This window comes from Lactuca saligna, chromosome 4 (genome assembly GCF_052625555.1).
Source record: "Lactuca saligna cultivar CGN05327 chromosome 4, ASM5262555v1, whole genome shotgun sequence".
Taxonomy (NCBI): Eukaryota; Viridiplantae; Streptophyta; class Magnoliopsida; order Asterales; family Asteraceae; genus Lactuca; species Lactuca saligna.
In genome coordinates, this window is record NC_136420.1 from 259,716,022 (window position 1) to 259,738,018 (window position 21,997).

Below are 21,997 nucleotides of genomic sequence, written 5' to 3' on the forward strand. Positions count from 1 at the left end.
CGCCTCATGAGGATTCATAAGTAATGATCCTAAGCCTATAATCGAGGCATCTCAATAGGTATACGAAGTTATCTAGACCCTCAGGTAAGGTTAATATCGGTGCCTCACATAACTGGTGTCTCATAATCTCAAATGTAGCCTGCTACACATGCCCTAACTGGAAAGTGATGTTCTTTTTTGTCATTTTCTTCAAAGGGAATGGGATCTTGGAGAAATCCTGGATGAATTCGACAATATACTGCTAACCCAAGGAAATTACGATCTTCTTTGTCAACTTCTTTGGCATCAGTCGTTTTCTTAAGTTTATCCATATTTATTTTCTTATGTTAATCTATAGTTATTTGAACAAGTACATTAGCAAAATCAGCCGACTACCGATGACCTCGGAAGTCTTAGTATACTTCCTGTCTTGTTTAACGAGATAATTCTTAGCTTTATGGGTAGCATGTGAAGCTCCTTATATCCGAGATTCTCTTACATTTTTATTCATGATCTTCATTGCATTGTCGATCAGAAATATGGGAGAATGTTATCAGCATCCATGTCTAATATTTACTTTATGGTTATGTTTCGATTTTCGAGACATCTAAAGATGGTGATTTTATTTAGTCATTGATGTTGCATGGATTTTTGGTCATCACTGATCAAAATTTTGGCCTCATTAAATTTTTCCCGAATCCAAATTATTTATTATTTAGACCAACGGTGAGCTTGAATTTTTGAGACTTCTGGAGATGATGATTTCATTTAGTGATGTGTTGTGGTAGTGATTTTTTATAATCACTGATCAAATTTCTGGATTCAATACATTTGACCCAGATATCATATTATTTATCATTCGGACTCGATATTGGAAATATTAATATACTTTTTGTTGTGTTTATCGAGAACCTTCTTAGATTTAGAGGGAGCATGCAAAGCTCCTTATATATCAGATTCTCTTACTTGTTTATTCCTAATCTTGATTGCATTCTCGATCAAAAATAGGGGAAAATGTTATGAGCATCCATATCTGACTTTTACATGTATTCTATGTTTGGTTTTTTGATACTTCTAAAGATGATGATTTTATTTAGTGATGGATGTGGCATTGACTTTTAGTTATCACTAATAAAATTTTGGCCTCACTAAATTTGCCCTGAATCCTTATTATTAATTATTCACACCAGTAGTATGTTTGGATTTTAGAGACTTTTGAATATGATGATCTCATTTAGTGATGTGATGTGGTACTTATTTTTTATAATCACTCGTCAAATTTATGGTCTTACTAGATTTGTCCCGGATATTAGATTATTTATCATCCAGACTCGACATAGGATGTTTCATACTTTAAGCAGGTTCTATTGATAATTTTATGTGTGCTTTATGATTTTCTCAGACTTCTTGAAGCCGAAGATATTTAAGCCTTCAACATTAAACCTACTTTTCATATATAATGTATTTTAGCCTATACTCACTAGATTTTTATCCCTCACAATTTCCAAGCCTTTAGGGGGAGACTGTTGGAGCACAAAAATGATCTACAATGTTGAGTGATGGTTAGGTTGTTATATACCCTTTTATTTTCTAGACTAGATGGTACTTCTCTCCATATCAATAGAGGGTGAGTAGTCATTTATTTGAGTTCATTAAAGTGTAGTCTTTGTCTATTATATTGAGTAGGGAGGGAAAAATCTCCCACCACTAGAGTTCTTACACTTTTTGTATTGACATGCTAATCTCTTTCTATTGATAAGCGGATTACTCATCTCCCTTTGTTCATCATTTTCATAACAGTTTAACTTAACGTTCTTACTATTTTACACATCAGCCGATCAAAATGGGTCCAACAATCCACTTATCCCAGACAATATTTAAGACGAATGATGGGACTGGCTCCGATGCAGGGACGTGATGTGTTGCTTGTCTAGGTGTGACACGTCGATCGAATTTCCTACCTATAAATAAGAGGGTTAAGCTCTTTATTCTTCACTGCTTGTCAATCTCTTTCTCTTTTAATCTCTCTCTCTCAAACTCTCTTCCTATTGATTGGTTATTTTTCTCTCATATATCGTTAGTAAAATGCTTGAAGCATTGGAAGGATTCATTATAAGAAGGAGATTAGTGGAGCTTACGTTCGCAACATTTCGAGTTAAACTTCAGTCAGGTACGTTGCCCGTTATTAGAGAACATACATTGTCGTTTTTATTAACATCGTTAGTATAAGATTATTCATTAATTTTGGTTATAATTGAGCTAGTTACGAGAGTAGTGCCTAGGATAAAAACGTTGGTCTAGTCGTTAAATTCAGAAAAAACTATATGCCAAAATGGTCCTGCCTCCTAACTGTGTTAACTGGCCAATCCTTATTTCATAGCTAATTCGTATTAATAATATTAATGAAGAATATAGTTGCTGCTATGATATGACAGTAACTAGTATAGTATTATATGTTGATACGTGGTTGTTATGCCTGCCCGTTACTCGATCTACGTAATTGAATAAAGACTAATAAGGTCATGAGTTACACTAACACATTTTATATGTTATTTGTACATGTATATGTAATGACCATAATTGACCAAGTTGGGGAAGTGGTTGTATTTGTATATGTAATGACCATGACAGACCCATTCGGAGAAGTCGGAAAGTTTTATCAGAGTCTATGACTCATCTAGAAAGATTGGATAAAAGACTTCATGAACCTTCTAGGAAGATTGAATAAAGAAGCCCAAGACCTACTCAGAAGAAGGTGTATTGACTTAAAATCAAGTGCTAACTTAATCAAATAAACTGATTGAAATAAGGTGCGTTGAACAATGTGAATTTGGTGTTAGAAACAAGGTGTCCATATCATGGACGAACAAGAACCCTTGAAAACGATTTTCAAGATATATTATTTATAAGGTATTGTAACGACCCAATTTTCATGTCCAAAAATTTCATTTTAAAATACTACTTTTAGAAAACACTAATAAATAAAAACATTGTTTGATCACGCCATAACACATCGCAAACCATGTTTTAATAATCAAACCATACAACCCATCAAATATCAGAGTACAATCCCAGTGAATCTCGTAAATGCGGAAACCGAAGAGTGTGTGTGTGACATGCTGCTACCGTGCCGGCTCCTTTCCCCTAGCTGAGGAGGTACCTGAAACCAAAACTGAAACCGTAAGCACAAAGCTTAGTGAGCTCCCTCATAATACCCCATACCATACAACATATAACAATTAACATGCAATTAGGAGATACGGGCCCCGCCCACACTCGTGAAGATACGGGCCCCGCCCACACCTCACTTTCTGAGAGATACGGGCCCCGCCCACACTCGTGAAGATACGGGCCCCACCCACACTTCGCTACCTGGGAGATACGGGCCTAGCCCACACTCCATTCTCGGAGGGATACGGGCCTCGCCCACACCCAACCGTCAACACATATCATACAAGTATCACGCAGACAACAAGTGTAAACAGTTCTATCATACTGGTAAATATCACAATCAACGCGACTAATAGATACGGGCTCGGCCCACACTATAATACTATCGTCTCATCTATACGGGCCGGCCTTGGTGCCTTAGACCCGTTACTACTGAAAGGAAACTCACCTCGAAATAGCTGCTGGTATGTGTGGGAATTGATCACCTACTACTGCTGTTGCTGCTCCGGAAACTCCCCGGCTGTAATTGCCACAATATACTTAATTATACACTGCTAACTGTCCTCTGGGTAAAAAGACCATTTTACCCTTAGTCTAGCCCTAAGTCAAATCGAAGTCAACTTTTAGTTGACCCGACTCGCCGAGTGGATCTCCACTCGCCGAGTCCCTAGCAACTATTGTCTTGGGTCCCTGATTCTACTCGTCGAGTTGGGCTATGACTCGACGAGTTCATCTTCTAAACTGTCATTCAACTCCTTCATCCTACTCGCCGAGTTGTATGAACAACTCGTCGAGTTCATCTTCATCCTAAGAACACATATGCTAAGACTCGCCGAGTTGTATGAACAACTCGTCGAGTCTGTTCTTGATCTATGAAGATTGCCTTGGACTCACCGAGTCAGGCATTGACTCGCCGAGTCCTATCATGAGTGAGTCCAACTTTCAACTCACCGAGTCACCCCCTGTGACTCACGGCTCAACTCGATACGTCTAAAAGGGACCAATTTGGTGACTCGCGAGCCGACTCGCCGAGTCACATGAATGACTCGCCGAGTCGTCGCCATGCATCCACTAGATACACCGATTTGTTTGATTTCAGTTCATGCCATTCATAGATCTGGGATTCTAAGACACGAATCATACGTAAAGTTTCCAACTTTACGTGTGGATCTTCACTAATATGGATTTTAGGGTCCAAAATGCCTCAAAAAGGATAGATCTAGGATGAACAAGCCACATGGGTCCATAAAGCTAACAGATCTGAGCTCTTGGAGCTCAATCTTGTCTAGATCTAAAGGCCAACCCACTTATTACGAAACATTAAGCACAAACAAGTTTGGGGAATGGCTCAAGAGTGCCTTAAATGAAATCTTAAGCATAGAAACAGGGGGAAAACGAGATATACCTCAATGAAACCTGCTGAAAAACACAATGATGCTTGGATGGCTCTCCTTCCTCTTGATCTCTTTCCCCTCCTTGCCTCAAAACCTTCAAGAATCCACACAAGAGCCTCAAATTCACAAGAAACAAGCTTAGGACGAGTTAGGTCGAGGGTTGGGAGCTCTGGGGGTGAATGGGGGCTGGCAAGAGGCAGATATGAGGTTTAAATAGGGTGCAAACCCCTGAAACTTAGGGTTTCATCCAACAGCGGTGACTCGCCGAGTCCAGGATATGGACTCGCCGAGTCGCCCACTTAAACGTGTCCCGGGTCTCGTCCCTATTCGGCGAGTCGAACCTTGTGACTCGCCGAGTCCAAGGCTAAAATAGGACAATACTCAAATAAAATTCACATACCGGAAACCAGGTGCTACAGGTATGTTGAATAATATGCAGCTCTATTGGGTTAATATTGCAGTAGTTAACACAATGCCAATGAATATTGCAAGTATTTTGGATTGTTGAACTTGAGAGTAACCAAATTATTGGTATAAAGATATGTTGTTAAATGTGTACATGAAACTGAAGGCAAAGAAAAGACTGTGTATGATGTCACATCCCACAATTAGATCAAACTTGAAAATAGTATTATGCTTTGTAAAGAAATTTTTTTAAATTCAAAGAATTTCTAATAAATTTTAAATATTTTACTTCTGAAATGTTTCAAGACTATGAGGGATGTCTAACTAGACATCATGACATAATTAAAACAAAAATATTAATATTTCAAAAAATTAGAATATTTTAAAAGTTTATCAAAGATAAATTTGATATTTTGAAATTATATTGTATAAATATAATTTTTTGATTTATAAGAAAAATATATACGAAATTCTCATTTATGCACTAAGTTTTCACAAATAGCAGTGTACCTGCTAATATAATATGAAATCACCCAATAACAATTCATATGTAGCCTCTATAATCCTTTCAATAGTATGTATCTAAAACTCCAACAAAGTGCCCATGAAAATCAGTAGAAATATGGTCTCTTTAGCGCCTTTCTCGTACTTCTTCTTCTGACACGTTACAATTCAATTCTCCATCGTCAACTGGACTTTTGAAATCATCGCCTGACACGTTCTGATTAACTTCTCCATCATCAACTTTATCCCCACAATAACCTTCTTGTAATGGTATCTCCTTGTCATTGGTGATCTATAATAAACAAACAAATTATAAATTTATAATCATAAACATATCGCCCCAAAAAAAAAAAAACACTTAACAAAATTAAGGTAAATGTCAGAACCAAGGAACAGTACCTGACGTGCCCGGTTATAGTCTACAAAAAAAATCAGTGTTATGATACTAATAATCGTGTCAAATTCTTTGAGGGCTTTTTTGAATTTTCTGTTAATTTTCCACCCCAAGGCAAATTTATAGGCATAATTGTGTTCTTGGTTTTTAGCTACAAGGAGATATGTCCTGCGGAGGGCCTCCTCTAAGTCCACCAAAGGTTTTCTTATTGCCGAAACGTTGAGATCACGTACTCTTAGCTCAACAAGCAGATTTCCAACAAATTTCACACGTCTGAAAAGATCTTCGCATGCGTCTGAATGCTCCGCAGCTCTGGTATGTGCATCTAGAATCAGTTTTGTTAGAGTAATTGCGTCCATTCCGGCTAAATGTGCCATATCCGTATTCTTAGCAATTCGTTGCAGCACCTTGGAATATTCTCTGTGAAAACGAGAATTCATTACATCATATAAGAAATGGGTTATCCGTAAAATCAAAATCCTATCTATAAACAGAAATCTCTGAAGTACGTTAAATAAAATCAGCAGATTCGCCACTAATTTGAACGTAAAAGAAAAGAAACTCATAAACTTAAAAACATGAACCAATAACGCAAATGTTGCATGTTAATAGTTAATACCTTATATGGAGAGCAGTTCTTATCAAATTCCTAACGAGGGTGTCAAATTTCACAGATGAGTGTATCCTTCGACTCCAAAATCACTTATATTTTCTCAACAATTGCACTTCTGGTATCAAGATTCAACCCAAGAACGTAGATATCCTTCAAGAAACCTATCCAACTGAAAGCGTTAAACACACAGAACGTTAACGTAAGCCAAGAACCACAAATAACAAACAAACTAAATATAAAATCTCTTCAATGACTTTGAACCACAAAACGTTTGATGACTTATACGTAGCTAGCACAGATTTTTGACAAAACAATGAAACTTACATGCTGAACTAGCAAAGGTTGCTTCAACTCTTAATATATTGCTAATGAACACTAAAACGTAACCCTAATCCAAGTTCTAAATAGGAGAAAAACCCAACGAGAAATATCTAGAACAGAGAGAGAGTGTTATAGTTATGACGACCACACTGTGTATCCTTTTCTATATATAGAGTATTAATTTTGGCGTATTGTACAAGAAAAATACGCGTCTTCAAGTATCCTGAGCGCCGTACAACTTCCCAACAAGCATGCGCTTTTGGTCCTATCTTTAAGTGAGCTCGACAGGTTCTCAATAGTTTCCAAATGCACCTTCAAATATCAAAACAACACAAAGTGTTTACGTGATCTAATATGTTTCCAAAGTAGATTAATTGTAGTACGATGCAAGTTTTAAAGCCATGAAAATAATACCAGGTGTCTAATTAGTCACCCTAAAGTAGCAAGACTTTTTTTAAAGCACAAATATTATATGAAATTTGTCTAAAATAACAAAAGCCGCCATATTTATTAATTTTTTATGTTGAAAAAAAAAAACCCAATTCTTATGCATAGTTTATGAAAAAAACAATTACATTAAATTCATGTTTGCCAAAAGGACTTACATTAACTATAACATTTCATCCAAACTACCAATAATTCAAGTTTGCTAATAGTAAATCTTATGTGACTTAGTTTTTAGGGAGAAATACAGATAACTACAATCTATAATTCATAACAAGAAAAGTCACCTTTAGCGGTGATGTGGGCCTTAACAGCGACATCATGCCGGACACGCTTGGTGTTGTCGCTAAAGCGTGTGTCGTCATTAATATCTTCGACCGATAATTTGTGTGATATCGAAGAAGATGAATCGTCGCCCTACGTTAGTACGTGTTGGGTTTTTATTCAAATATAGTTTGAAACAAATAGTCAAAACTACGAGTTTAGCAAAGGAGGCATTATTGTTTGAATAAACTAAAACCATTTTAACTCACCAATGATCATTTTGCAAGAACTTAGTAATATTAAAACAACCATATAAACACTATTACAAACTTCGAAGACTTTGATTCTCATGAGATATTGAAAGTTGATGAAATATGGCATGAAACTCCAAATGATATGTTCTCTATAATGTATCCATCAAGCAAGAGTTGAACCACCATTAGATGCTAGTCTTTCACTTGTATTAAGTTGTTCTTAAGCTTTAAGACATATCCAAAAATATGCTTAAAGAGAAACAACACTTAGAACCTTCAATCTAGCACCAAAATACAAGACAAGGCAGAAAGGGGAGAGCCATGATGCTTTCGAACATATGGAAGCAAAAGAACAAGAAGTCAGCAAAAAAAGATCAACCACATTCACTAGTCTAGACCTTCTTATATCCAATGTGTAGTAAAGTCAAGACAATGAAGTGAAAGATTAAGGCTTTCTTACAAGCATGAGAGGAGTAATAAACAATTCAACACTCCAACTAGCAATACCTTTAATCATATTAAGTATTAAACAAGTCAAAAGGCAATCTACTTTCCAAGACTATAAAAATTCAACCATATGTATAAAAAAAGACAAAAATTTTTTTTTTTTTTTTTACTTAACCCATAACTAACTAGTTGGAAGTTAACTAAATGGTTGCTCTAAGTGCCCAAAAAGTTGTACATAACATTAATGTACATAGTATATAATATTAAGCTAGTTTTTGTTCTCTTTTATTATTATTTTCTACAAACAATAATTCCTAATATATTGGTAAATACTATTTTCATAAAATAATGTTTTTCCAGTTAAATACAAGTGTTCATATATTTATTAATAATCAATTAGTGGTAACATGCTATAAGGTGTGACCCTATAAGATGATATGTTATTAGCAATATCATTTTATAATAACTCTTGGTAATACAATAATTTTAGCACCTAAATCACCATGTTCATTGTGTTCTTACAATTCATGTAACATCCCGAAATAAGGTACATTTTATAATTCTTTGAATCTTCATCAAAAGTGTCACATTTGGTCCCTAATAGAAAAAGTTTGCAAAAAGGGGTTGTACGTGGGGCATACATATGAGTATGCTTAGCGTACTCATGCAGCTTGCATGGTCGCGGAGAGCCAACTAGTACATTAAGCATACATGTGGTATGTTCGGTGTACTAGCTCAGATGTAAAACCCTAATTTTAAGGGTTGCGCCTATTTAAGGAACATTATGGCTTCATTTCTGGCTACCCTTATCAGCCTCCAACCCTCCCATAAATTTGAATCTTTTGTGAGTGGCTTGTGTGTGTGTGTTGTTGCAAGTTTTGAGTGTTCTTGGCTCTTGTAGTTGAAGGAAGAGGTTAGAGAAGAAGAAGAAGAAGAAGAAGAAGAAGAAGAAGGTGCTAGCAAGCTTGAAGATCCAGAAACTTCCCACCTTTGTGCATCATTTCGGGTATAAAGCTTATACCTTGGCATGTATTCTTCTAGATTTCTTTGGTTTAAGATTTATGAGCTAAAAGTCCCCAAGTTTGGATATTTTTGAGTTTGGGACTCTCCAGAGGGTTTAACTTGTCCTTTCATACATATTAGGATATTTGAATTTATAAAAATGCTTGCTTTATCTTCCTATTTGGCCAATGTATGAGTAAAGTAGGTTATAATGGATGAACTGATGCTTTGAGACTTTCCTAGCCATGAAATGGCTTAAAGCCCACAAATTTATGGATTATGAGGTCTTAAATTAGTCAGATATGTAGTTGGGTTGGTTGTCTTAAAGTATTAAGACACCAAATTAATGGATTTGGAGATTGATGGAGTACGTCGGGCGTACTCGTGGCTACACACAGCGTAGCCATATCCTCCCTGATGCATGATGACTTAGTTGTATGCCCAACATATGGAGTAGTACGCTCAGCATACTCGTTGAGTGTTGACTTTGACCCTTGGTCAAGTTTTAGGGTTTTTGAACCATGGGAAGGGCAAAATTGTCCTTTTGCCCTTGGAAGGTTTAGTTGTCGGATTTGGACTTGCAAGTGAGGTTTGACCTTAATTATTAATCATGGTTAATTATTTTTCTGACTAGGATGAGTCTAGATCCGATAGTTCGAGTGCTAGGTTTTCATGTCGTTAGTATCAGGTGAGTCTCTTCACTTACTCTTACCTGTATGGTAGGATAATTGTATTTATGATGGCCAGTTGGGTCTACCTATTATGTTACGTTATGATAATTATATGTGATTGAGACTGCTAATAGCCAACGAGGGTTGTTAATAACCCACCGGGCGTGCTGTTAGCTCACTGGGACTGCTGATCGTCCCTAGGGTTGCGGATAACCCATAGTTGTTTATTTATGTTGTGTTATATGTGGTATCTAGGGGAACTTACTAAGTTGTGTGCTTATAGTTGTTGATTTATATGTGGCATGTACTTCATAGGACTGTGGGAAGGTGAAGGTCCGATTGTACAAAATCACTGGGGAATTTATTACTAGGACATGTTTAAGAACTCTGAAAATTATGATACTTGTTGTTTTGGGATAATCATGTATTTGATAACTTGTTTGTGAAACTATCATTTTTGGTAACTTAAAAATGAAAAAATTGGTCTAAAATTTAAGGTGTTACCGTTTGGTATCAAAGCCCTGGTTTCAAGGATTTGGATGAACCTCTGGGTGATTCCAAACTCAAACTAAAGATGTGAAAGATTTTAAGAACTTAACAAGGAATAAAGACTTTTACAGGAGGAAAAACCCAGAGAAGCAGTGTGTACAATCAACTAGCGCTTGAGCGGCAGTTTCCAAAAATACCTCAATTTTACCTTGAGTATTGAAGAGCAAATATGTTTATATTATGAGTTGGTATAATTGTATGCTAGCTAGAGGTAAGCTAAGGAATCTTGCAGAGTTAGTGTGAATTGTTACCTGATTTGTGATGCCTTAGCCTAGGAGTTCATTCTTGTGAGATTGAATCTGTCTTTTCTATTTGCTTAATGTATGTTACATAGTTGTACATAGTTAGGATTTTATAGCCTTAGAATGCCTAATTCAGCCTTTCTTCCTGTTCCTTGTTTGGTTGTAGATTTGAGATAGGATCATTTATTCGAATGTCTATTGATTTCGTACTATGTACAATTGGCATACGCGTAACAAATGGTGAGGACAATGGAGGTTTTAGGAGGCGGAGTAGTGCTAGGGAGTAGTCTAGAGTTAGTGTCTAGATGCTTAGTAGTTGTTCCAAGGAACCTACATGGATAGTTCTAAGCTGATATGAGGAGGTAGAGTCCTTGTAACTTAGGTTCTTGAGGGTACGACTCGAGACAAATACGGGTTGGTATGGAAGGTTTTATTGGGCCCGTACTATTGGACGCACTAGATTCGTACGCGGCTCGAGGAATAACCTCAAGGGACTAAAGAGATTATAAGGTTGAGAGTATTGGTAACTATGCTTTAGCCTGTTTTTTGATAATTTTCTTATATGATTCAGTATGGTGGTTACCTAAGTTCAGGCTCCAGCGACCCCGAGAGGCCAAGTGCTAGTGATGATAAGATCTGCAGGATTGTTGCCGCGGAGGTGGCTGCAGCAATCAGAGAGGCTATCCTAGCACATCGACAAAAAATACCACTTCGTTAGACATCAAATAGAAGAAGGACACTTTGTGGCAAAGAGGGTATCATCAGATGAGAACCGAGCAGATCCCTTCACTAATGGAATGAGTAGGGTTAAGCATTTACAACATGCGACGAACATTGGGAAAAAGGATGAGATTAGTTTTAGTGAGTAGATAGCTCTCGAAACTTGTAATAGTTGAAATGTAATTAACATTTGATGCTTAAATAAAAGGTGCTTATTATTTACTAGTATGGTACTATCCTGTGTCAATCATTTACTATTGTTTCATTTTGCATGTTTTCACTTCCAAAATAATTATGTTATGGTATATCATATTATTCAAACTATCCACATTCGATCATATGTTGAAAGTAGGTATTGAATCAAGATTGTCATTAATTTGGTTGTAGATTTGTCTGAATGGTATTATACATAGCTGGTTTGAGGCAACATTCATGTGTGCTCATAAGGTCTGAGTATTGGATTCAACCCGCACTCACTTGTATCACACCATGGAATTTATCTCGAGTGATTGTGAGAAGATAATATCATATAATTCTTCAAACCTATATATATATATATATATATATATATATATATATATATATATGAGTTTTTGACTATGAATTGGTTGTACATCGATAGTATGAAAACGCTTTGGTAACTTGATGTTATAAAATGTGATGTTGTGTACAATTTGATAAATAGTTAGTACAAGCATATGAGTCGAAGTTTATCTATTCCTTTTAGTCCTTGGAGGATTAAAAGAGATATCTTGGACCCCTCGATGATTTTGTTTTGACCTATGTAACGGGCCCGGTCAAAACTATATTGATGTGTTCCATTAAGTTCTATGTCAAACAAATCGGAAATCAGGAAACAAACTATTGGACAATAAGTATGACGTTGTTCCATGTATTTGTCCAGTTGATATCTTGAACAGGGGATTATATGGTCACTTATCTAAAATGGAGCATCTCGTTTTGACAGAGGCTTTTAAGAGCTACGATTGCTACTCGGTGTTCTAAGTCGTACTTGCAGTTATAGTTATTAGACTTATCCAAGTGGGAGACTGTTGGATTTAGTGTCTAAACCCATAACTATAATTGTTATGTACTTGACTCGAGAGTAGCATGGTCCATTTGGGTTGCATGGCACCGGAACAATTGAAGGATGGACTTTTGAGAAAAGGATATTCATGATTTATTAATATATTTTAAGTTCTAATATATTAATATGAAATTATATTATTTAATTAATATTGATCAAGAATTAGTTTGAAATTAATTTTGTGATCAAAAGAGACGAATTAAATACAAGGGGCTGATTTGGTAAATCATTCATTCTTATAAAGTGGGCTAATGAGCCATAGGTCTTCATATTGGAGTAAACCCATGTGGTGACCCATGGATACTCCATGGAGGTTTTAACCCATGGAGCATGAGGGATATGGAAGATCATTAGGGTTTACATGTGTAAACCTAGTTTGCCACACTATATAAGAGACCCTAAGGCTACCAAAATTGGCACCTAAGTGATAGGAAAAGAGGGATAACCAATTTTGAGTGCAACGATTCTTCTCTCAAGTCATTCCATTTGTTGGTGGTGTTGTGTGAAGCATTTTAGGCATCACACTTGGGGTGCTAGGCAATTAAAGGTCCAAGGAATCAAGCTACAAGAAAAGGTAAGTCATTCTACCAGATTTTGTATTACATATACTTCATGGTATGCTAGTTAGGATGAAACCATAAAAAAATGAATGTTTGCATGTGTAATAGAGAAAACATGTAACATCCAGATTCCCAGGTATATTATTCTAATATTTTATTTTTGGAATTTGTGAAGGAACTCGGCGAGTTGATGCTTAGACTCGCCGAGTAGGGTCACGGATTATCATCCGGGTTCGCATTTGGACTCGGCGAGTCCATGAGTGGAATCGGTGAGTCCATGCTGTTTAATGAAACCCTAATCCTCCGGGGTTGGAGCCTATTTAAGGGCACTCTTAGCCTCCTATTGCGGCTACTAGTCCCTTGAGAGCACCCCAAGTGAGCTAGATCGTTTGGGAGGAAGGAGAAGCCATATTTGATATTTCTATCTTTGGTTTAGCAAGAAGAAGGTGATCAAGAGCAAGAGGAGAATGAAGGAGGTGTGATTCTAGTGGCTTCAGAGTCCAGAGACTTCAACTTGAGGTATTTATTCGGACCTTCTTCAGTTTTGGTATTGATTCTTAGAGTTAGGGTTTTCTAACCTCTTTTGAGGATGATTATGTGGAGCAATTGGTCCCTTATCGAGTTTATGCTTTGGATCTAGACTCAAAGAGGTCCAGAGACCTTAACCCTTGGAGCTTTATGAGTTATCTTGGGAGTTATGAGCTTAGAATGCCATTTTTAGAGCTAAATCACCAAATGATACCATCTAGATGATATATGAGTGTCAAGGTTTGGACTTTAGGTGATTATTATGCTTGGGAAGGACATATCTATGGATTAGAGGAACAGATCAGACCTTAGGAGGTCAATGGAGTTTGTGCATGGAATGTACTCACCGAGTTGTTCTTGAGACTCGGCGAGTTGAGTCGGGGTAGCCCCGCGATTCTTACCTGGGGACTAGTTGAGTAAAGGGAGGGACTCGATGTGCTAAATGGGACTAAAGAGTTAAGTGGACACAGGTGGACTCGCCGAGTTGCCCAAGTGCACTCACCGAGTCGGGTTAAAGTTTGACCGTTGACTTTGGTTGACTCTTAGGGTTTAGTCAACAATGAGGGCCTTTGAGCCAAAGGAGGGGTAAAATGGTCTTTTACCCTTCTGAGGGTGCTTAGAGAGATTGGAGTCTAGTTTTGAGAATTATATTTATGAGAGTATCACTTTATGTGTTTAGGCGGAGGCTAGATCGTATTTATACTGAGTCAGTAATTTACCGTGACATCTAAGGTGAGTCTTCTCACTATACTTTGCCTGGAGTGGTAATTAGATTTATGTGTCAGAGTTATCGTATGCTATTATGTGATGTGTTGTACTAAATTGTTTCTATGTGGTTTATATCAGAGTATATCAGAGTTAGAATCGAAAGGTTCACAGAGTTAGGACCAGAGGGTCCACAGAGTTATAGCCTCGAGTGGCTAGTATGTGTTATGTATGGTATTTTGGGGAACTCACTAAGCTTTACGCTTACAGTGTTATGTGTTATGTGTTTCAGGTACCAGTGATGATCGCGGGAAGGCACCGGCATGACTCGTACACACGCATGGATTTTTATGTATTTGATCTTGGGAAATATTTTTGTGAACCAAAGTATTGATACAATGGGATTTTGTTTTTAAATGTGTTTGATAAAATGTGTTTAAAAATGTGAAAATTTTGTTTTAAATTTTACGGTGTTGCAATTTGGTATCAGAGTCTTGGTTTGAGGGATTCGGATGTATCTTCGGGCGTATCTGAACTCAAACTGAGGTGTTGAGGAAAAATTTGATAATAAAGTAAAAAAAATATGAAAATGAGTAAAAAGAGTTCTGAAACATACAGAGCAGAACCGTGTGTACGATCAGATAGCACCCGAACGGTGATTTCCCAAAATACCCTTATAATAAGTTGTAAAAGAAATGTTATGCTATATGAATTATATTATGCATGCTAGAGTAATACTAGGTATTCTTATTTGGACTAGAGTGGCCTGATATATGATGCCTTAGTCTAGGGATTTTGCTATTAGGAATGCTTGAGAGTGTTGAGATAGCAGCAAGGAGCTTATGAGAGATTTGCTAGTGAGTAGCACATGATTAGAGGGTATAACGTACTTGGGATTTGGGTCTCTAGGAGGAGGACTTGGTGTGAATGCTGATTTGGTGTGGTCGGTAGTATTGGGCCCGTACTATCGAAGGAACCAGGTCAGTACGCAACCCAAGTAAGAATCCTTAGGGCACCAGAGATCAAGTAGGGTTGGGATATCGAGTGTGTGTACATCCGAGCAAATTACTGATATCTTATGTTGTATTTCAGAGAGGCATCATGGTAGGGACACGTCACAGACCAGGGACCAGTGGAAGGGGTGTGAGCGACGAGGAGCTCCGCCAGATGATTCATGATGAGGTGGCTGCTACCATCCTCGATGAGATTCCAGTGATGTTCGAGTCTATTAAGACCACCCTGATAGAGACATTCGATGAGAGATACGCTGCTCTTTCTGAGGCTGCTGTTGCTGCGGCCACTGCAACTGTAGCTGCGACTAGACCGCAGGGTGGTGATGCGTTGCGGTTCCGGGAGTTCAACAACACAAAACCACCGGAGTTTTATGGGACCCAGGATCCGATTGCAGCAATGAGGTGGATATCAGAAATGGAGGGATGTTTCTTTACTTGCTCATCTCCTGAGCATTTGAGGGTCCCGTTCGCACTGAACCAGCTTCGCTTGGGAGCGAAGGGCTGGTGAAAGTTTGTGACGGCGCATTATTCGCTTGCTGAGCTTTCTGCAGTGACTTGGGAGAGGTTCACTGCTATGTTCCGAGATGAGTACGTTCCCCAGGTATAAAAGGAACGTTTAGCCTAGGAGTTTTTGACCCTCAAGCAGGGTATTGATTCTGTTACGGTGATTACAAGGAAGTTCCATGAGCGGGCGATGTTCTGCCCAGAGCACGTGTCCTCCGAGCAAGCACGTATGAGCCGCTACCTGAGCATTTTAAGGAGGGATATACGGGTTTTCGTGGTGAACTCGACGTATCGAACATTTGTTGAGCTTCAGGAAAATGCCAGAAAGAGGGAGATAGAGCTGGAGACCCAGGCTAGGGAGGAGACTGAGTCTCAGGCGAAGGATCGGCGGCCGGCACAGTCTCAGCCGGCAGCCAAGCAGGCCAAGCTCGCTGATTCACGATCTAGGAGTCAGAAGGGCCGCACTTTGTGGCAAGTGCGGCAAGAGCGACGAGGGGGTGTGCATAGCGGGGTCTTGCTACAAATGTGGCAAGGAGGGGCATATGGACAAGGATTGCCCCAAGGGGTTTGCAGTATGATTTCACTACAACCAGACCGGACACCGCAAGGCAGAGTGTCCACAGTTACGAGGGACTACCAAAGGAGCACCTTAGGAATCTACCCCTTCTGCTATCAGAGCTACTGAGAGCCGGCCAGTGAAGGCCAAGGTACCGAAGGCGCGAGGGAGAGCCTTCCAGTTGACTACGAGGAGGTCCATGCAACGCCCGATGTTATGGCTGGTATGTATTCTTTCGTATATTTACTTTTATGTTGATATATTGTGCTTATATTATGATATGCGTAGGTACTTTTCTTGTAAATTTTGTACCTTCCTTGGTGTTATTTGACTCGGGTGCGAGTTGGTCTTTTGTATCTTTGGCTTTTAGTCGGCACATCAGTATTAGTCGATAGGTGATGAGTCGACCTCTGAGAGTTTCCATAGCTGACGAGAGAGCGATGTATGTCACCGAGGTGATTCGAGGATGTGTACTCGAGATTTTCGGCGTCAAGTTCCCAATTGATCTACTTCCTATTGTGATGGGAGATGTATCTGTCATCGAGGGCATGGACTGGTTGAGCAAGTGTGGAGCGGTTATCGACTGCGAGAGACATCAGGTGACCATACGAGATCCTAGTGGGGGAGTTATGACCGTGTACGATGAGGGTACGCGTTCTGGGCTGGCATTTTGTTTAGCCGCTAGAGCGAGACAGAGTCTACAGCAGGGTTGTAAGGGGTTTGTAGCATATGTGATAGATACGAGGGTTGATTTAGAGAGACCGAAGTCAGTTGATGAGGTTCTGATAGTGCGTAGTTGCACCTATCGCCAAGGCACCTTATCGCCTTGCGCCTCCAGAGATACAAGAGTTATCCTCGCAGCTTCAGGAGCTGCTGGGGAAGGGATTTATTCGGCCGAGCAGTTCTCCATGGGGAGCGCCTATCCTTTTTGTTAAGAAGAAGGATGGCTCAGATCGAATGTGCATTGATTACAGGGAATTGAACAAGATGACAGTCAAGAACCGTTACCCGTTGCCGGGGATCAATGATTTGTTCGATCAGTAGCAGGGAGCATCTTGGTTCTCCAAGATCGATTTGAGGTCGGGTTATCATCAGGTGAGGGTGCGAGATGAGGACATCCAAAAGACATCGTTCAGGACTCGTTACAGGCATTACGAATTCGTGGTGATGCCTTTCGAGCTCACCAACGCACCGGCGGTGTTTATGGACCTCATTAACAGAGTATGTAGGCCGATATGTTGGATCGCTCGGTGATCGTGTTCATTTACGACATATTGGTGTATTCGAGATCCAAGAAATAGCATGAGGAACATCTGAGAGAGATCCTCAGAGTTTTGAGATCAGAAAGGCTTTACGCTAAATTCTCCAAGTGTGATTTTTGGTTACGAGAGGTCCAGTTCCTAGGGCATCTTGTTAACCAGAAAGTGATATTGGTCGATCCGGCCAAGATTGAGGCAGTGATGAGTTGGGAGGTGCCTAGGTCACCTACAGAGATCAGGAGTTTCCTAGGATTGACAGGCTATTATCAAAGATTTGTCAGGGATTTCTCCAAGATCGTCGTGCCACTCACCAAGTTGACTCGGAAGGGTGTTGCTTTCTCATGGGGCCCAGAGCAGCAGGCCTCCTTTAAGACACTTCGTCAGAAGTTATGCGAAGCCCCGGTGTTAGCCCTTCCAGAGGGAATGGAGGACTTCGTGGTATATTGTGATACATCAATATCAGGGTTGGGAGCGGTGCTTATGCAGGGGGGCACATGATAGCATATGCATCGAGGCAGCTGAAGCCTCATGAGGCAAGGTATCCCACCCACGATTTAGAGTTGGGGGTAGTGGTGATCTCCCTCAATATCTGACATCACTATCTGTATGGGGTCTGGTGTACCATATACATGGATCATAAGAGCCTGAAGTACTTGATGGATCAGCCCAGCCTGAACATGCGGCAGAGGAGATGGTTGGATGTGGTAAAAGATTTTGATTGTGAGATCATGTACCACCCAGGTAAGGATAACGTGGTAGCCGATGCCCTGAGCCATAGGACGGAGAGCATCCCAATGCGAGACGTATGTATGAGATTGACAGTGATGACTCCGGTGTTGGACACCATTCGAGGGTCCTAGGCCGAGGCTGTGAGACCAAAAAACCAAAAAAGGGAGCAAGATATCGGGTAGGTATCGGAGTTCGTTACTGATAGCCGGGGACTTATGACATTTCAGGGTCGGATTTGGGTACCGTTTGTGGGCGGGATGCGTACCATTTTGATGGAAGAGGTACATCGACCGAAGCTGTCGATCCATCCCGGGGCCACTAAGATGTATCTGGACCTAAAGAAGGAATATTGGTGGCCCTGTATGAAGAGGGATGTTGCATGGTTCGTTGAGAGGTGCATAACCTGTCGTCGGGTTAAGGCCGAGCATCAGAGATCACATGTAAATTGCAGCCATTAGAGGTTCCCGAGTGGAAGTGGGAACAGATTACTATGAACTTTATCACCAAATTTCCAAGGACTGCGAGGGGAATCAATGCAATTTTGGTGATTGTAGACCGGTTGATGAAGAGCACTCACTTCCTTGCTATTAGTGAGAGCTCTTCTACGGAGAGGCTGGCAGAGTTGTATGTGAGAGAGGTGGTCTCATGACATGGAGTTCCGATCTCGATTGTCTCGGATCGAGATGTGTGTTTCACTTCCACGTTCTAGAAGAAATTTCATGAGGATTTGGGTACGCAGTTTCATTTTAGTACCACATATCACCCACAGACTGACGGGCAGAGCGAGCGGACAATTCAGATGCTCGAGGACATGATCTGAGCATGTGTGTTGGATTTTGGCGGGAGTTGGGACACATATTTGCCCTAGGCAGAGTTTTCCTACAACAATAGCCATCATTCGAGCATTGGTATGCCACCGTTTGAGCTGTTGTATGGGAGGAGGTGTCGGACCCCCATTTGTTGGGGAGAGGTGGGGCAACGTGTAATGGGTAGTACGGAGATCGTGCTTCAAACGACTGAGCAGATACAGCAGGTCAGGCAGAGGTTGTTGACCGCTCAGAGTCGTCAGAAGAGTTATGCGGACAGGCGTCGATCCGAGCTCAAGTTTCAGGTCGGTGACTTCGTACTCTTGAAGGTATCTCATTGGAACGGAGTGATCCAATTTAGAAAGAGGGGCAAGTTGGGGCCTCGATATATTGGACCTTTCAGGGTGATCGCGAGGGTAGGCAGGGTAGCCTACCGTTTGGAGCTAACTGCGGAGTTGGGTCAGATTCAGGACACTTTTCACGTGTCGTAGTTGAGAAAGTATATAGCCGGCGAGTCGGCAATGGTACCATTATAGGATATTCAGGTGGATTTAAGCTTGAACTATGTTGAGAGACCGGTGACAATTAGGGATCAGAAGGTCAAGGTTCTGAGGAACAAGGAAGTGACTCTGGTCTAGGTGCAGTGGCAGCATAGGAAAAGGTCAGAGCTAACTTGGGAGCCGGAGAGCGAGATACGTGAGCAGCATCCAGAGTTGTTTGCAGAATGAGACTTCGAGGGCGAAGTTTGATTCTAGTGGGGGAGAATTGTAACATCCGGATTCCTAGGTATATTTTTCTAATATTTTATTTTTGGAATTTGTGAAGGAACTCGGCGAGTTGATTTTTAGACTCGCCGAGTAGGGTCGCGGATTATCATCCGGATTCGCATTTGGACTCGGTGAGTCCACGCTGTTTAATGAAACCCTAATCCTCCGGGGTTGGAGCCTATTTAAGGGCACTCTTAGCCTCCTATTGCGACTACCAGTCCCTTGAGAGCACCCCAAGTGAGCTAGATCGTTTGGGAGGAAGGAGAAGCCATATTTGATATTTCTATATTTGGTTTAGCAAGAAGAAGGTGATCAAGAGCAAGAGGAGAATGAAGGAGGTGTGATTCTAGTGGCTTCAGAGTCCAGAGACTTCAACTTGAGGTATTTATTCGGACCTTCTTCAGTTTTGGTATTGATTCTTAGAGTTAGGGTTTTCTAACCTCTTTTGAGGATGATTATGTGGAGCAATTGGTCCCTTATCGAGTTTATGCTTTGGATCTAGACTCAAAGAGGTCCAGAGACCTTAACCCTTGGAGCTTTATGAGTTATCTTGGGAGTTATGAGCTTAGAATGCCATTTTTAGAGCTAAATCACCAAATGATACCATCTAGATGATATATGAGTGTCAAGGTTTGGACTTTACATGATTATTACGCTTGGGAAGGACAGATCTATGGATTAGAGGAACAGATCTGACCTCAGGAGGTCAATGGAGTTTGTGCATGGAATGTACTCGCCGAGTTGTTCTTGAGACTCGGCGAGTTGAGTCGGGGTAGCCCCGCGATTCTTACCTGGGGACTCGTCGAGTAAAGGGAGGGACTCGATGTGCTAAATGGGACTAAAGAGTTAAGTGGACACAGGTGGACTTGCCGAGTTGCCCAAGTGCACTCGCCGAGTCGGGTCAAAGTTTGACCGTTGACTTTGGTTGACTCTTAGGCTTTGGTCAACAATGAGGGCCTTTGAGCCAAAGGAGGGGTAAAATGGTCTTTTACCCTTTTGAAGGTGCTTAGAGAGATTGGAGTCTAGTTTTGAGAATTATGTTTATGAGAGTATCAATTTATGTGTCTAGGCGGAGGCTAGATCGTATTTCTACCGAGTCAGTGATTTACCGTGACATCTGAGGTGAGTCTTTTCACTATACTTTACCTGGAGTGGTAATTAGAGTTATGTGCCAGAGTTATCGTATGCTATTAGGTGATGTGTTATACTGCATTGTTTCCATGTGGTTTGTATCAGAGTATATCACAGTTAGAACCGAAAGGTTCACAGACTTAGGACCAGAGGGTCCACAGAGTTAGGGCCCACGGGCCCACAGAGTTATTGCCTCGAGTGGCTAGTATGTGTTATGTATGGTATTTTGGGGAATTCACTAAGCTTTACGCTTACAGTGTTATGTGTTATGTGTTTCAGGTACCAGTGATGATCGCGGGAAGGCACCGGCATAACTCGTACACACGCATGGATTTTTATGAATTTGATCTTGGGAAATATTTTTGTAAATCAAAGTATTGATACGATGGGATTTTGTTTTTAAATGTGTTTGATAAAATGTGTTTAAAAATGTGAAAAAAAAATTAAATTTTACAGTGTTACAAAACATGGATCCAAGGTTTCTAGGGTCGCATGCACACCATAGGAGTGTTAGAATGCTCAAAACCCTTCACTCATTTCGCTGAAAGACTATAGGGGTGATTTGTTGTGGTATCGGGAGTTCACCAATATGAAGCCACCCGAGTTTGATGGGACCCATGATCCGATTGTCGCTATGAGATGGATCTATGAAGTTGAGGGATGTTTCTATACCTGCTCCTTTCTAGAGAATTTGAGGGTTTGATTCACATTGAACCTACTTCGTTTGGGAGTGAAGGATTGGTGGAAGTTTGTGACAGCTAACTACACGCTTGTAGAGCACGTTGTTATGACTTGGCACCTTGTCGGTCTAGGTCAGCTTGTTAGCTGTGTGGCAAGGAAGGGCATATGGTTAGGGATTACCCCCAATAGATTTCAAGTTTGTTTCTACTGCTACCATAAGGGCCACATGAAGGCAGATTGTGCTCAGCTTGCATATAGGTCGGTTCAGACTGTGGCCCCAACAACCCTACATACCAC

General features: G+C 40.2%; 1 protein-coding gene across 1 annotated transcript; it reads right to left on the bottom strand.

Moving 5' to 3' along the window:
- Positions 1 to 5,490: 5,490 nt before the first annotated feature.
- On the bottom strand, positions 5,491 to 6,240 carry LOC145043529 (cell number regulator 13-like). The gene is made up of 2 exons (XM_078992216.1): positions 5,853 to 6,240; positions 5,491 to 5,745 (listed from the first exon to the last, which is right to left on the bottom strand). The coding sequence occupies exons 1-2, from the start codon at positions 6,222 to 6,224 to the stop codon at positions 5,581 to 5,583; spliced, it is 537 nt and encodes a 178-aa protein (XP_078848342.1). The 5' UTR covers positions 6,225 to 6,240; the 3' UTR covers positions 5,491 to 5,580.
- Positions 6,241 to 21,997: the final 15,757 nt, after the last annotated feature.